The sequence below is a fragment of the Dipteris shenzhenensis genome, chromosome 26 (genome assembly GCF_047967505.1).
Source record: "Dipteris shenzhenensis isolate YYH24624 ecotype China chromosome 26, Dip_SZ_1.0, whole genome shotgun sequence".
Taxonomy (NCBI): domain Eukaryota; kingdom Viridiplantae; phylum Streptophyta; class Polypodiopsida; order Gleicheniales; family Dipteridaceae; genus Dipteris; species Dipteris shenzhenensis.
Window position 1 is genome coordinate 30,778,747 of NC_141621.1, and position 15,963 is coordinate 30,794,709.

The 15,963-nt window shown below is 41.4% G+C and overlaps 1 protein-coding gene across 1 annotated transcript; it reads left to right on the forward strand.

Moving 5' to 3' along the window:
* The first annotated feature begins 125 nt into the window (after positions 1-125).
* On the forward strand, positions 126-1,648 carry LOC147884948 (xyloglucan endotransglucosylase protein 1-like). Its single transcript, XM_087397615.1, has 4 exons — positions 126-412; positions 547-647; positions 754-947; positions 1,038-1,648. The coding sequence occupies exons 1-4, from the start codon at positions 226-228 to the stop codon at positions 1,420-1,422; spliced, it is 867 nt and encodes a 288-aa protein (XP_087253741.1). The 5' UTR covers positions 126-225; the 3' UTR covers positions 1,423-1,648.
* The last annotated feature ends 14,315 nt before the right edge of the window (positions 1,649-15,963 follow it).

Here is a 15,963-nt window from a genome sequence, read left to right on the forward strand (position 1 = left end):
CAGCCTGGACTCCACCAATCCACACACATTCTCTCGACTCCCCACTCTACACCATAACCGCCATTCCCCTTCCCTATATATACTCTCCTTCATACTTTCTTCTTCTGCATCACCACCTTCTCATATCCATTGCTACTCGCCTCCATCCCCTCCTCCTCCTTCCCTCCTTTGCCTGCCTTGCCTCTGCATCTTCTCCGCCCATTGCTCTGCCTCTTCCTGCTCCCCATGTCACCTCCTTCCATCCTCCTCCTCCTCCTTGCTGCCGTCTCTTTGCTTGCACCCCTCCCTCTCCTAACCTCTGCCCTTGGCTCCTCCTTCACGGACGACTTCTATGTCACCTACGGCAATGCAGACCACGCCAGGACTGTCGACAATGGCCGAGTGATGCAGCTCTCGTTGGATCAATCTTCAGGTACCGTTCTTGCCCTTCGGGATAGCTTTACGCCCACTTGAGTTTCGCTTTAGACAGGGCACGACGATCAGCGATGACGAAATATGTGGCAGCGTATGCTCATGGTCGTACTTTTCTCCTCTTGATCGATGCAGCGTCCGGGTTTGCCTCCAAGAATCGATACCTGTTCGGAAGCATTGATATGCAAATCAAGCTCGTTCCTGGCAATTCTGCCGGCACTGTCACCGCCTACTATGTCAGTTCTCCTCCATACTCAAACATGTTCTTGTATACGCTGCTTTCCTTTCTTGTTGGCCCCCACGCAACGCTGTTTGCTAAATAGTTACTCGTGGGTCTTGCAGCTGTCGTCCGAGACTACCAATCATGACGAACTGGACTTCGAGTTCCTGGGCAACGTTTCCGGCCAGCCTTATATCCTGCAGACCAACGTCTTTTCCAATGGCGTGGGTGGGAGGGAACAACGAATCTATTTGTGGTTTGACCCTACGACCGACTTCCACACATACTCTGTGCTATGGAATCCTCAGCACATCATGTAAGTCCCTTCCCCTCAACTTGCTCTGCACCAGCGATAGCAATCGCTCTTTTTACTTGCTCCTGACGCTCGCATTTCCTCTGAATGCAGTGTCGCTGTGGATGGAACTCCTATCCGAACGTTCGCCAACAATGAAGCGGTTGGCGTCCCCTATCTTAATAAGCAACCAATGAGGATATATTCCAGCATCTGGAACGGAGATAGCTGGGCAACCAGGGGTGGATTAGTCAAAATTGATTGGACCCAAGCACCTTTCGTTGCATCCTTCACCAACTACAAACTGGATGCGTGCGTAGAATCCGCAGCTCCAACGTGTTCCTCTGGAAAATGGTGGAACCAGGCGACCTATGAGACGCTAGATACTGAGCAGCAGAGTAAACTTCAATGGGTGGAACAAAATTACATGATATACAACTACTGCACCGATGTGAAAAGATATCCCGTTGCCCCTGCAGAATGCACGCGATCACCTTAATGAGACTCAATGATCAGCATTGAGAACAGCGGCTAGCTCCCAGTTTTGATCAATGGGTGGAGCAAATTACATGTTATACAATTATTGGTGCACTCGGATTACCTCAATGTCCAGCATTGAGAATGGCGGGTAGCTCCCAGTTTTGGTCTTGGATTCTTTTCATTCAAAACACAATAAGATTGAGGGTAGAAAACTCTTGTAACCCATGTATATCGACATGATTTGAAATATAACCCATTCTTTTGAGATTCATTACTGCCACACAAGCCAGGAAAAACCGTTTTATTGCATTTCGCATCGAATCTTCATAAATACACATTAAGAGAGGTTTCACAAACAAGCACCTCGACTTTGGACCATGGCCCCTACATGTTCTACGCCCAAGGAGGAGTTAGGGCATAAGCACCTTCACATATGGTTGTTATATCTTTACTATCAAGCAAATGAGAAGTGGCTAAGTACTTATCATGGCAAATTCTCTACTCTTGAATGCCTCTAATTTTTTATTGGTGGTCTTCAACTTCCGCTCAAGAAAAATCTTCCGCCCAAACTTTATTTGGATGCCACTAAATGTGTCTGCACCCATTTGTGAAACCATTTGAGGAAAGACACACAGAGAGTGTATTGAGGTCTTCAACTTTGCCTCCCTCATCTTCCCCTACCCCCCAAACGAACCCAACACACACAAATATATTGACATAATTAGAAACCTCCATTCACTTCTCAATTGCACTTAATTAAAATTTTGGGGGGTTTTAAAAAAAGAAAAAAATTAGTCATAACCCTGGCTCCTCATCCCCCCCCCCCCCCCCTTGCCCCACACACACATGCAAGCACATAGGAAAATGTATTATGTAGATACAAATATACAATTGCCATTCCTTTTAGATTCACAGTTCTGAATTCCATTTACTAAAGACAATCTCTCGTGTATTTTGAAAATTGAAAATGTTGGGCAAAAATTGAAAAAAGTTTTGAAAGTTGGAATGGTTGGGCAAAACTTGAAAAAAGTTCGAGATGTATAAGAAAAGGACAAACATAATCTTAAACATGCTAGGCAGCTTCAGACACCAACTTAGAGAGTTCGAACAAGAGTTTGTTGACCGCCTGAATTTGGCCCTTCATAATCCAATTATAATTAACAAAAAGTCTCTTTAGTCCACCCAAAAGGTTAAGCCCATCACTAAAAGACTTACCCCTAATGATAAAGGCCATCGCGTGCGCTCACCTAAATATCTAATAACATGGCACCATGCACATAAAGTGGAAAATCTATCAAAATTGGATATCTTGAGAGTCACCAATAAGTATTGTCTTCCAACCCAATTGGCTACCACTTGCAAAGAAAAGTCCAACAAGGCATAACACACAGTGAACACAATGCCTCATACCCCCTATGTCCACACAAGGCTATTGTAGTAAGGACTGAAGTAGCTACATGATGTTGGACGACATGCTCAAAATAATGACTATCTTAAGACACGATGACATGAGCACAAATAGTATTTGTGTTAGTCCAAGATAGGGTATTAAAGAGAGGGTACATCTACAATTGCTAAAGGTTAGGCCCTATTGATGGGTCATGCCAAGAAGAAGTTAGTTAATGGGTTGAAGTGTAATTTTGCAAAAGAAGGATCATTAGTTTCACATTGTTTCTTAAAAGATCCTTCACCAAAAAAATGTCATCATTATGGTGAAATAGGTCATCTTGTAAGAGGTTGCAAGAAACTTCATGAAGCAGGTAGCTTTGTAAGTTGGAATCCTTAAAGTGTAAGAGGAACATGTATGTTGTAACATTGGCATTATGAACATATGTTCTTGCCACATGAAATGTAATCTTGTATGCAATACTCAATATGTGGGTACCACATGTTGGCATTGAGAAGGGATGTTAGAATCTCCTTAGAATGTAATCAAGAAGAGTGCATGGGTCAGTGGGATTTTGGCTAAGCATGTGAGGAGCCAATGAGATGCAAGTTTGTATGGGGACACTAATCCAACATCATTTTTAAGAACATGCATTGATGGAGTGAGCAATGGTGGAATGAAATCAAACTGAGTTGGATAAACTTGACTCTCTCTCTCTCTCTCTCTCTCTCTCTCACACACACACACACACACACACACACACACACACACACACACACACACACACATACACACACACACACACACACACACATTTGGTTCAAGAGCCTCGTTCTTCTTGTGAGCTTCTCACATCTTGTTTTAGAGACCCTTTCATCTTGTTAACTTCCACTGCTTTGAGAACTTCTCTCCTTTGCCCTTTGGCTTTTCTATAGAGACTGCGTACTAGATGTAGATGACCCAAATCAAGGAATAGAAGACATGGGATAGAGATGCTAAGAGGCTACATTTGCATCCATGACATTATTTTAATGTTAGAGCTCATACGACATTACCTTAAGTTTTCTTAAATTTAAAGTCATTCATCCTAACCAAATAAAAATAATGATTCATATTACTAAGGACATGCATATCACTTTATCTCATGTGCAATTAGGAGAAAGCATACAATGTTTTATGTTTGCAAAGAAAACAGTTGCATCCCAAAATTTTAATACATCAAAAGGGACCAATGCATGATTGGGTGTAGCCATTTTTTGTGAAGTTCATGGTATATATTGTATGTGGCTAACTTGCTCAAACTATGCATTTTTCAATAAAATTTGACAAACTTGGTGTCTAAACTAATCTACACATTCAGAACTTGAATTTGAGATAAAAAGATTACACAATTGGCAACTTGAGAGATCGTTAAACTATTGCAAATGCCATAATGCCTATGCAGCATGCATCTCCAAAAACATTTAAAAATATCAAATAATTGGTCTACACACATATGGAAACAATTGTTTGTTTTAAAGTTCACTACTTGAGCTTCCCACAAACTGAAGGAGGCAACCAATTGATAACCTTTGCTATGGTTTTAGGGGTCTCCTATACTATGCTGCAATTATGTGCCGCACATTTGAGGGCAAGCTCAATAACTTTTTCTCCTTTGGTCGGGAATGCAAATTCTTTAAAAAAATGTACTCCATGAATTATGGAGCTAGTACATGGTGGTCTTAAAGCTTGGTATTTTGTGAATTTTGTAGCTTAGTTTACCCATAAATGGATGCACGAGAAAAAACCAAGTTCATAAATGTGCAATGCTTTTTGAACAAGGGTGCATGTATGCATGAAAGCACTTGGCTCCAACTTGTGAGTTTTACGGCTCTTTAGACACTGTCGATTGTTTAGTAAGAATAATTTTAAAAAACCTCTTTGAGGACTCGCAAGATCCGTTAGGCTTTGCCAAGGTTCTATAGCTATTTGCATGCTCTCACATTGATTGCAAAGCCACTGTCTTTTTTATTAAAAAAACTATAAATTAAAACTAGAAGGTAAATCGACATTATTTTCCTTGCAAGTTTTATGAATGATACCTGTAAAGTTTTGATGTCAACTTTCTGGGGTTTTTTTAAGCTTTATTTTTATAAACAAATCTAGTAGATGACAATCTCTTCATCATCAGGCATAAAGCTCGTTTGGTTGGCATAAAGCCCTTTCAACAAGAAAATGATTTTTTTAAAATAGGCGAACCTACTTTTCTGGCAAACAGCTTTCTGGATAGCAATTCTTTTTTTCCAGGAAACGGCTTCAATAGTTAACAGGCGAACCGGCTTTTTCTGGCAAATGGTTCTTGGGATAGTAATTTGTTTTTTTCAGGCAATGGATTTAGCAGTCGTCCTCAACTTCTAAATCCTGCAAGGCACATTCATTTTTAGGATCTCATTGTAAGTAAATGGAAGATACTCAAGGGCCACCACATATTGCCTTAGTTTTGCAAACAGATTGCTAAAAAATCTTGCAAAGCATCCATCTGCTTCCCGAAGATTCATATGCCAGTATCAGAAATTGAGAGTTAATTGAACTAGGGTGCTTGAACGATAATTGTTTACTTATGATAATCTGATAGAGTAATAGATGTGCGTAAGGTTCTCACATTGATTCCTGACTTGCAGGAGCCTTCTTGATGGAAACAAACACATGAATTTGGTATCGCCTTGCTCACAAATGAGCACGCGAGACTTGGATGAGAGACCGAAAAGCTTGAAGTGACTTGAAGACTTGTAGCTTGAGGAAGCCAAGGCAATCGTTCTAGGAAGAGCTCAAGCATGGACGGAGAGTGGAGCCCCTGAATTGATTTATAGCCATGTTGGAGGGGGGTCAAAAGTACACACAAGCTAAAAGCTGAAAAGCCAACAACCACACACAAGGTAAAAGCTGAAAAGAAGCCAACCATCTAAAAGTAGAGGTTAAGAATTTTTAAAATTCCTAATAAAAATTCCTAAAAACTAAGAATAATCACAAAACTCCCACTCAACTCAATCCTAAAACACTATCTCTAGGAGAGCCAGTGCTAATAAATCCCACATTATTTATCATTTTGCATTAGTTCCTTTTAGAGTCACTACCTTGCAATGAGGCCCACAAGCATGTAAAAAGTTGTTCCATTTCTTAATCCATAGCGTCAAACGTGCTGGCGATCCATTTTGCCTTTTTCTTTTTTTAAGCCATTTTGAGCCTCTTTGCACTCATTTAGGAGGCACAATTTGGTGATATGTAAGGCCGAAAGCAGCAAAACATGGCCATTGTTTTTCCCAATTTGACAACTCTTGTTATTGCAATTAAATTTTTTACTAAATTTACTTCTCTTGTGCTAGTAAGTCCTAAATAAAGTAGACCCATATGTCTTTTGTGTCCTGGCCTATCACTCCATCACCTAAACATTCTCCTAGAATCCAATTCACTTGCATCAGTGACCTCATCTTCTTTCCCTCTCTGCTTATTTTTGAAAATTGTTTTCCTTGGTTCCCTCCTCCTTGGGGGCAGGCTCTCCATGCTTCTTGGGGTCTCTTGGAAGTTGGAATGTGCATGAGTTTTGAATCCTGAAATGAAGCTTTTAGGCGAGTCCTTGTTCCTCTTCACAAGATTGCTGTCTAATAAAATAAGTCTCTTCATGTTTCTTTGTTCACTTTCCTTACTTAAAATAAAGAACCACATGGCTCGATGCAATTTGTCATGGGTTGCAAGAGAACTACACAGAGGCTATACAATAGGAAAGTTGATACAGTTGGTCAAGGTATGAGGAGGAAGTTGAAGGCCATGAAAACTGTTGATACAATATCCAAATGGCAATGGAAGGCACATTTACAACGAATGAGAATGGAGAGACAATGCTAGAAAAAATGATTCCTTGCTAAGCAGCTAGCTTTAGAGGTAGCAAATGCACCCATTTGGGTAGTGCCATCAAAACGAAGAACACAACCTGTGTATTCGAGGCAGCTACATTAAATCATTTAGGGGACTACTAGGCTTGTGTCCTTAAAAGCTTTACCCTGCACCCGAGGATTCATTGAGTGTCATTTCTTCCAATGCCCTAGGAATTGCATGCCCCAAGAGGTCAACTCTTTAACTTGAGGGATGGCCTCGACAATGTGAAAGGGGTGCATAGCTTAGATTAGTGAGCTCCAAAGAGAGCGACATTAGCTATGTTATTTTTCTATGAAGTAAACATGAAACAGCTTGGGTGCACAACGTCGAAGATGTTGTCCATTAGAAGGACCAATGGGATTCTAGTGATTGGCCATCGAGTGGGGTAGTCATGCGTGATGTGAGAAGCCTGTGGGCATCAAAGTTAATCAAAAGAAATGGAGAGACTGCTTAATTGAGAAAGTCATTGCAACAGTGATTTTATATTCTGGCACAAGAGTGATCAAATTTTGCCTTAAAATTCAAGGAAAATAACTTTGATTTCCATATATCTCACAGTTGAGGTTCAAAGCAATGAAGGACCCATATGACATTAACTTACGAGTCAAAAAGCTCAAGATTCTTATGCTATCCATTATAGTTGAATGCCAAACAAAGAGTGTACTTTACCCTACCCATCCAATCTAATATTATTCTTCGCCCTACATCAATCTCCTTCTTTTGTGAGCTCCTATCTCCTCCATGGAAACTGTAGCTTTGATCCTCTCTAGTGCTTTCTTAACATCCTTGTTAAATTCAACTTGTACCGCATTGAAAAAGCAAAGAGAATGTACCACCATACAAAGATACACAATTTATGAGACTTTAACCCAAAAAATCAACATGGAAATTAGAAAAGACAATGGCATTGCTCTCTCTACTTAAAGGGTGCCATCCTACATTTCCTTTCAACTCCCTAGTTCTTGCATTGTTTATGACTTGGTACTCCTAGGGATTCAAGGAGCTCATCAACTCTTCAGCATCGCACTCACAAATGTTATCCCTCTCTCAAGCTTTAGATGGTGGCTTTTTCTTTTTGGTTCAAGGTTGAGTAAAACATTTACATAGTGCTTGTTTACATAGTGATTGAGTTGATTGTTTACATAGTGCTCGTTCAATCTACAAACATAAAATTTTAAACAAAATAAATCAATAAAATTTCAAACATAAGTGTGAACAAATATGGAGAGAGGAGATGAGGAGAGAGGGCACAACTAGAGACTATATACAAACCCCTTTAGGCTTAGGGTTAGGGTTTTTAGCCCTTTCCTTTATAGCACTCTATTTGGTTAGTGCTATGCACATACCAAACATATGATGTTGAGATGGTTGCCCAACACCTTCCCTCAAGATCAACATCATAGAGTAGGCCTTCCCTCAAGATGATGATTCTGTTGAATCAAAGAAGGACTAAACATTACATTCCATTACACCCCTTTAATGGGAATGTCCTTCCTTGCTTTAAGCTACAGAGACTTTTCTGAGATGGCAAACCTGATTCTCTTTCCCTGGCTCAATATAACCTTTTGGTTGTTGCATGTAGATGTCCTTTTCTTGGTAACCATTGAGAAAAGCATTCTTGACATCTAGCTAGTACACATTCCATCTGCTGAGTGTCGGTAGTGATATTAAGAACCATATGGAATCCATCTTTGCTATTGGAGCATAAGTCTCATCATAGTCTTGACCATATACTAGTCTGGCTTTGTATCTTTCAATGCTTCCATCTAGATTCTACTTCACTCCGTAAACCCATTTGTTTGCTATGGCTATCTTTCCTGGTGGAAGGTTGCATAATTCCCAAGTGTTGTTTTTGTACAAAGCTTCTATTTATTCATTCATAGTAGTTTTCCATTCTAGCTTATCAAAAATGTGCTTTTGCTGTCAGTAGAGGTATTCTCTTGGGACATATTATCTCACAAGAAGGCATGGAGATTGACCCTAACAAGGTCTCAGCAATCCACAATGCTAAAGCTCCCAAAAATGTCAAGCAACTACATAGATTCATTCGCCAAATAAAATGGCACTACAGATTTTTGAGATACCTTGCTGATATCTGTTATCCTCTTACTAAACTCACACGGAATAATGAACCATTCATTTAGGACACTCCTCAAGAACAAGCTTTCAACATTCTCAAGAAAATATTGATGGTTGCTCCTATATTACAACCAACATTCTCAAGAAAATATTGATGGTTGCTCTTGTATTACAGCCTCCTGATTGGTCTCTCCCTTTTGAAGTCTTTGTGGATGCATCAGATTCAGCAGTGGGAGCAGTCCTCATGCAACAACAATCACCGAAGTGGTTCAGACCTATATATTATGCAAGCAGGATCCTGACAAAACACGAAAAGAACTATGTAACAACAAAAAGAGAAGCACTTGGTACGGTATATGCTTTGAATAAATTCAGACATTATCTTTTGGCTAACAAAGTACATTTTCATGTTGACCACTAGGCTTTAATTTACTTGCTTAACAAACAGCATCTAACAGGAAGATTAGCAAGATGGATGCTATTGTTGTGAGAGTTTGACTACACAATTGTCCATAGACCAGGGAAACAGCATCCAATTGCAGATTATCTGAGTAGGCTACAGTCAGGAGAGCCTCCAATAGGTATACCAGATGAACTTCCTGATGCAAATTTGTTCATGGTACGAATTGAGGAGTAGCCAAACTAGTATGACAAAATGTTATTTTTTCTCACTGATGAACTAATCCCAAAAACAATGAATCAAGATCAAAGAAAGAAGTTGGTGTTACAAAGTAGACCTTTTCTTATCATTATTGGAGTGTTGTACAGAAGGGGCATTGACTAGGTCATCAGGAGATGTGTCCAGGACCATGAGCACAAAGTTGTATTAACAAAAGCACATGGAGGTGCAGCAAGAGGTCATTTCTCAAGAGATATCACAGGCAAGAAAATCTTGCAGGCTAGATTATGGTGGCCCATAGTGTTAAAGGATGCCCACAAATATGCGAATTCATGCCTACCTTGCCAAAGAGATGATAAACCAATGGATAGTGATAGGTTGTCACACCAACCCATCCTTCCATTGGGTCCATTTCAAAAGTGGGGATTGGACTTTATTGGACCAATCAAGCCTCTAGCAAAATATTTCGGTAATCAATATATACTTGGTGCTACTGATTATTGCACAAAATGGGTAGAGGCTATTGCACTCAAAACATGTAAAGCTAGAACAGTTGCACATTTTCTATACCATAATATTGTTACCAGATTTGGTATTCCAATTGAGATTGTATCTGATAGAGGGACCCATTTCATAAACAAAACAATCAGAAAGATGACAAAAATGTACATGATGTTGCACAAAAAGTCTACAGCATATTACCCACAAGCCAATGGTTTGGTTGAGAGTACAAACAAGTTAATGAAAAAGGTTTATAGAAGAACCATAGCTGATCATCCAGAGGAGTTGGGATCAGCGTTTAGACTCAGTACTTTGGGCACTAAGGATAGCTCACAAAGTAGCCACAGGATTGACACCTTTCAAGCTAGTGTATGGATGTGAGGCAGTAGTACCCATGGAATTTATTGCAGGCAGTCTCAGAGTAGCAATTGAAAACAAACTTTTCGAAGAAGACTCCATAAATGCAAGATTGGAGTAGCTTTTACAATTGGATGAGGATAGATTGACAAGCTCTCACACAGTTGACATCATTCAAAGAAGAAGAGTAGCATGGATAAATAGAAACATAAAGTTTAAGCTTTTCAAAAATGGAGATTTAGTGTTGATGTTCAACACCAAATGCGGAAAAATGCCAGAAAAATTCAAGCTCAGATATGATGGTCCATTTAGAGTACTTGAGGCATATGAACAAGGAACATTTCTTCTCTCAGATCTCCATGGTAATCCATTTGACAAACCTGTAAATGGCTTCAGGCTAAAACCATACATTGACAACCCTACAACAAAGGCAAAAGTAAATATAGTTTCTCTGCATGATTCTATAAATACAACATAATATTTTCATTCTGTTTCAACATTTCAGGTTACCAAAGTACCAAGCATCTCCAAAGTACAAATGCTATGTATATCACATAGCCAAGGATCTACAGAAGAATGTCACTTACAAGGATTTAAGAGATTACAACTGTTCAGTCTACAGAAAATCAAAGCAGAACTATCTCTACTGACAAATAAAGACAATAATGAAATATCAGAATTATTTTACACACCGACAGATGGAAGAAATCAAGAGCAGCAACTAAAGAGCACTATGCAAGGCAGCAGCAACAAAGATTACTACAAAATCAGCAGCAATAGCAGACATCTCTCTGCCACTCTAATAGAATGGCTATGACATCCAGCAGTAGCCCACCCTGCAGGACGCTGAAACCAACTACAAAGCATCAAAATATCTACTCAAGTAATTTTATTTTCTCTTGGCAAACAAGGGGTTGATTATAATGTCATCACAGGAGAGCTGGAACATACACAAAAGCTATATGCAATCGAAGTAGCAGTCTTTGACTCCCTGGACAACGCGGTTCGACATGCATCCAACTAGGTTGGGCGCAGTCCGACAGGCATCCGACAGCACATCCGGCTTAGTCAAATTTATGCGACTCACGTCCGTAGGCACTCTGCCACAATTTGTCCAGCCAAATTCCATTTGATCCTAAGGCAACGTGTCATGTCCGCTTGACACATACAAGGTCCGGCCCTTCTTCCGACTAAAGGTTCGCACATCGCCAAGCATCCGACTTCGCCATGACTCTAGTCAGTCAAACATCCGCACCCTCGACTATCACACGCCGACTATCCATTGCCAAGGGAATTTTGTCCCATCTGATGCACGATTCGCAAGATTCATCGTACTCTTGCCTCTAAATGCGAGCATACGACCTCACCATCCACACTATGTGGATAATTCCCCACTTTCATGCAAAGCTTCAGTCTCGGCGTAGCCAATCATGGCACTTACAAATGACACTGATGCAATCCTCACAAGGACTCTCATAATCCGACGATGGGAGCTCGATGCAACTCTCCCCCAATCACCGACTTTGACTGCTAGTTGACAACAAGCAAACTCCACAAACATCAGCCAGAAAACGCTAATTCCTGCAAGCTCTACGCCACACGAATTGGTACATATGGCACCAAAATGTAAGTCCTGCCCCATAACCCCGATCTCTTCTCAGCCTCAACAGCCATCCCTCGACCTCCTCATCTCTACCGCCATCCTCGACTCCGACATGGCTCCTAGGAAGAAGCTGATGACCCCCGCACGAAAGAGCCCACTCCAGAGCCCTGCTGTAGAGAAAACCACCATGGTGGAAGCAAACGAAGATAGAGAGAGTGACTATGAGATGCCACAGCTAACACTAAAGAAGCAAATAATTATCTTGAAAGGTGAATAGCCTTAAAGAGTCATTTTTGGGTGTGAAGTCTTAGTTTCCTAGATTCGACCTATAAAAAATGCACAGCATAGGAATGCCCAGCCTTTTGTCATTTTACACCCACCCCCAAATATTCCTCACAGAGATGTAGGTATAGCTCTTTAAAATTCCTCACCCTTTTGGTTTCTTACACCCACCCCCCAAAATTTCCTCACGTATTACCTTTTATCTTGATAAGTTGCAATTATCTTGTGATGCAAGATTAACTTCCAAAAGGTAAAAGGTCTTTGAAAACTCAACATTTCTCCTTTTTATGGCACTAGTGTTTGTTGACATCTTAATACAAAGTTATGAACTTGTGAATTGGAGGTGTGCTCACGAATGCCATTAAAATAGTGTTTCCAAAAGTTTGCCATTGCCCATTCTAGAATATGATCTCACAAAGTTGAAGATTGTGAAAAAAGATCACTTGCCCCTTTGATAGCATTGGCATTTAACACTCTAACCAAAAGTTGTGACCTCTCAAATAAAACTTTTGACCTCTCGCATAAAAACACATTAAACATAAAATGGTGGAGTTATCACATGGTCATATAGAAGGATACCACGTGTCAATTAGAAAGCTCATGGGTCTACCACATGGAATTTTGTGGGTCTTCCACATGGTTGTGTAAGGTTTGGTATGTTTCTTTTCTTTTCTTTCCCACCATCGTAGTCCTAGGGGAGAGGGTGGGGTGGCAGAAAAACCATGAGGAGTCACCAAAGGACGCTAGATGTTGAGGGAGAGAGGTAGGATGAGAGGGCTAGGGGGTCACCAAGAGGGACATGAGAGGGAATGGGGTCCGCTATGGTGAGGGGGGTTGAGCAACTATGTGAAGGGGTGTTGAGTGAGGTAAAGAGAGGGGGAGAGAGTGGCACAAAGAAAGGGGGTTGGGGTTAGACTCAGGTTAGCTAACTGGCACAAAGAAAGGGGGTTGGGCTCTACTAAAAGTGGCACAAAGAAAGGGGTTGGGGTCTGCTAAGTGGATGACTATGAGGGGGTTACAGGAAAGCCTCAGTAGACACCTGAGGGGGTAGTGAGGGGAGAGGGGGTGAGGAAGCACAAGGAATGAGAGGGGTGAGGAAGCATAGGAAATAATGTTGTGAGTGAATGAGGTGGGGAGGGATTGTGGGGAGTAAAATGTGTAGACAGTGGTGGCAGGGGGGAGGAGAGCTAGTGGGATTGTCATGCAGGGAGGGGGAATGGGCAAGGAGAGAGAGACACCAAGAGAGGGCTACAGGTGGTGGAGAGGGAGTGTATGGAGTAGCAGAGAGGGGGGGAGGGCTGGTGAGAAAAATCATCCTATAGGGAGAGAGAGAGAGAGAGAGAGAGAGAGAGAGAGAGAGAGAGAGAGAGAGAGAGGGGGTCAACGTTTGCTTGGGTGTAGCCAATCGTGAAACTATTTTCGGGGCCATTTTGGGGCCGCGATACAATGCGCTTCTAGGTGAATATTTGAATTTTGCATGGACCGCCAAAAAATTTTCCAATGCCATGAAGGTGCACTGGCGTAATAATGAGATGCAATCTATTTGTTCTGAATACCACATAGCTCAACACACGGCATCTCTGCACTGCTTCGCGCAGCATAGTCTCTGGCCTAAGCTGCCTGACCACTTATCATCACACAACCTTTTGCCACATAGCTTTGCCACCTGTCGCTGGGCATCGCACCCATGCAGATCATTAAAATTTAAGGTTGTCTTGGAGAGACCACCACATTGGTTCTTGGCGTAATAATTAGATGCAATCTATCATTCTGAACACCGCCACAGTGCATTCTCTGGCCTGACCACCTGCCATCATGCAGCTTTTTGCCGCATCTTTGCTCGTAGCCCATGCAAATCATAGGTTGGCTTGGAGAGACCACCGCACTAGTTTTTGGTATAATAATGAGACACAATCTATCATTTTGAGCATCACCTCAATGTATTCTCTAGCCTGATGACCTATCATCACCGAGAATTCAAGGTTGTCTTGGAGAGACCACAGCATTGGTTCTTGGAGTTATAGCTCCATTACCTATTTTTACGTATTACAGGAGGAGGTCTATGATGACTAGCACGCTGGCAAACAAAAAGAGATCTATGATAGCCACTGCGTTGGTTCTTGGAGTTATATATTTGTGTACCAAGGAAAATGTATTCTGTTGTGCAACCAAGCAAAATGCAATTGACAATATGGCCCTTGAGGGGTCCCCGCTAGGGGCATGGGCCATATTGACATGCCATTTCTATCCAGTGGCATCCTAGATATTGTAGGGATATTGTATAATGCATGTCGATATGGCCCGTGCCCCTAAAGGGGACCCCTCAAGGCCCATATCGTCAATTGTATTTTTCTAGATGTATGTCCATGCAACCATAACGGTGGGTTGTTGGAGTTATTTTAACGTTATTTTGGTCATAAACCAAGAAAATTGTAGTCCTTCTTTCCTGGTATTTTAGTCCTTGTTGTAGTCAATATAAATGAGGGCAAAAGTGCAATTTATCGAGTGAAAATTGAGCAAAAGAGATTATAATGTACATCTTTGTCCAATAACAGGTTATATAAAAATTAACAACTTATACCTAGCAAAATTCAAAGAGGATCTTACATTTATAAAAACTCAGCAATTGCTGAGAGCCTTAAAGGCCAAAAGATTATAGCTAGCGACCATAACCATTCAAATTTAAAAATTAACAATAGTGCATACTAAGAGCCTCAAATTGAACAAAAAAGAGATTACATAAATATAATAAAATCTCAGCAATTGCTAAGAGCCCCGAGCTGAGAGCCTTAAAGAGCAAAACATTATATCTAGTGAGCCAAAAGATCATTGAGAGTCTTAGAGGCCAAAAGATTACATCCAGCCATTGCTGAGAGCCTCATTTGAGCAAGAGGAAATTCATACAACTCAATTTTCTGCCAGTCTAGCTTGTTGCATTAAAAATTTTTAGGGAGCCAAAGGAGGATACGACGGAGAGGGTGAAGACCATGCACATTGCCAAGACTCAGATTATGGCCCCCCCCAACAAGTCGAGAGTACTTTGCTCTAAAAATACCGAGGCCTTTATCGACATCTAGGGGGAACCCAAACAACACAGCCATAAAGAGGCCCTCTGTGAGCATGTCATCTAAGGTGGTGACATGCAAATGTGTGGGGAATCGACTGTGGGAACGAAGGGTCTCCACTAGTGCTAGTATTTCTAATCCAGGTGAGTGCAACACAATCACCTTATATGAGAAGGCAGATAACATTGGGATCACAGAGCATCGAGGTGGGGTGGCAGTAGGCATGGTGAAGATGAGTGGGTGAGCAACAGATGAGCAGGGGAGCAGATGAGTTACGAGAGTTGGAGGAGGGAGCATGGAGAAAAGTAGAGCAAGGGTGGAAAAGAGCTGAAGGAGGGGTGTGGAGCAAAGTAGCAGAGTGTGTGGATCAAAGTAGCAGAGCAGGGGCGGATGAGAGCAACGTAGTAAAATGCCAAATGCCACAGATCTTATATATATTATAAAGTTTGAGCCACTGTGGTGGCTGGAGCCTGCTGGGTTCCATCCATATTTATTGTAGGCCACCACGGTGGAATCTTAGGTGCCACCCTAGATGGGATGGTAATCATGAAGCAGACGCCATGTGGTGGGTGATCAGGCCACTCCGATGGCTGGTAATTAACTACCAGCTCAGTGGAATCCTAGCCACGATGGACGTGGTTGATGAGAGCCACCACCACCGGGCAGTAATTCCCACAAATGTAAATCATGAAGCTCTAATCACTCATTACCATGCACTCTAGTTCTCTACTAAGCATGTGAGCCCTATGACTGGT

Coding starts and splice junctions, on each gene's coding strand:
- LOC147884948 (XM_087397615.1), top strand. CDS start 226: ATGTCACCTCCTTCCATCCTCCTCCTCCTCCTTGCTGCCGTCTCTTTG. Junction 648..753: donor GCACTGTCACCGCCTACTAT/GTCAGTTCTCCT, acceptor TGGGTCTTGCAG/CTGTCGTCCGAGACTACCAA. Junction 948..1,037: donor TGGAATCCTCAGCACATCAT/GTAAGTCCCTTC, acceptor CTCTGAATGCAG/TGTCGCTGTGGATGGAACTC.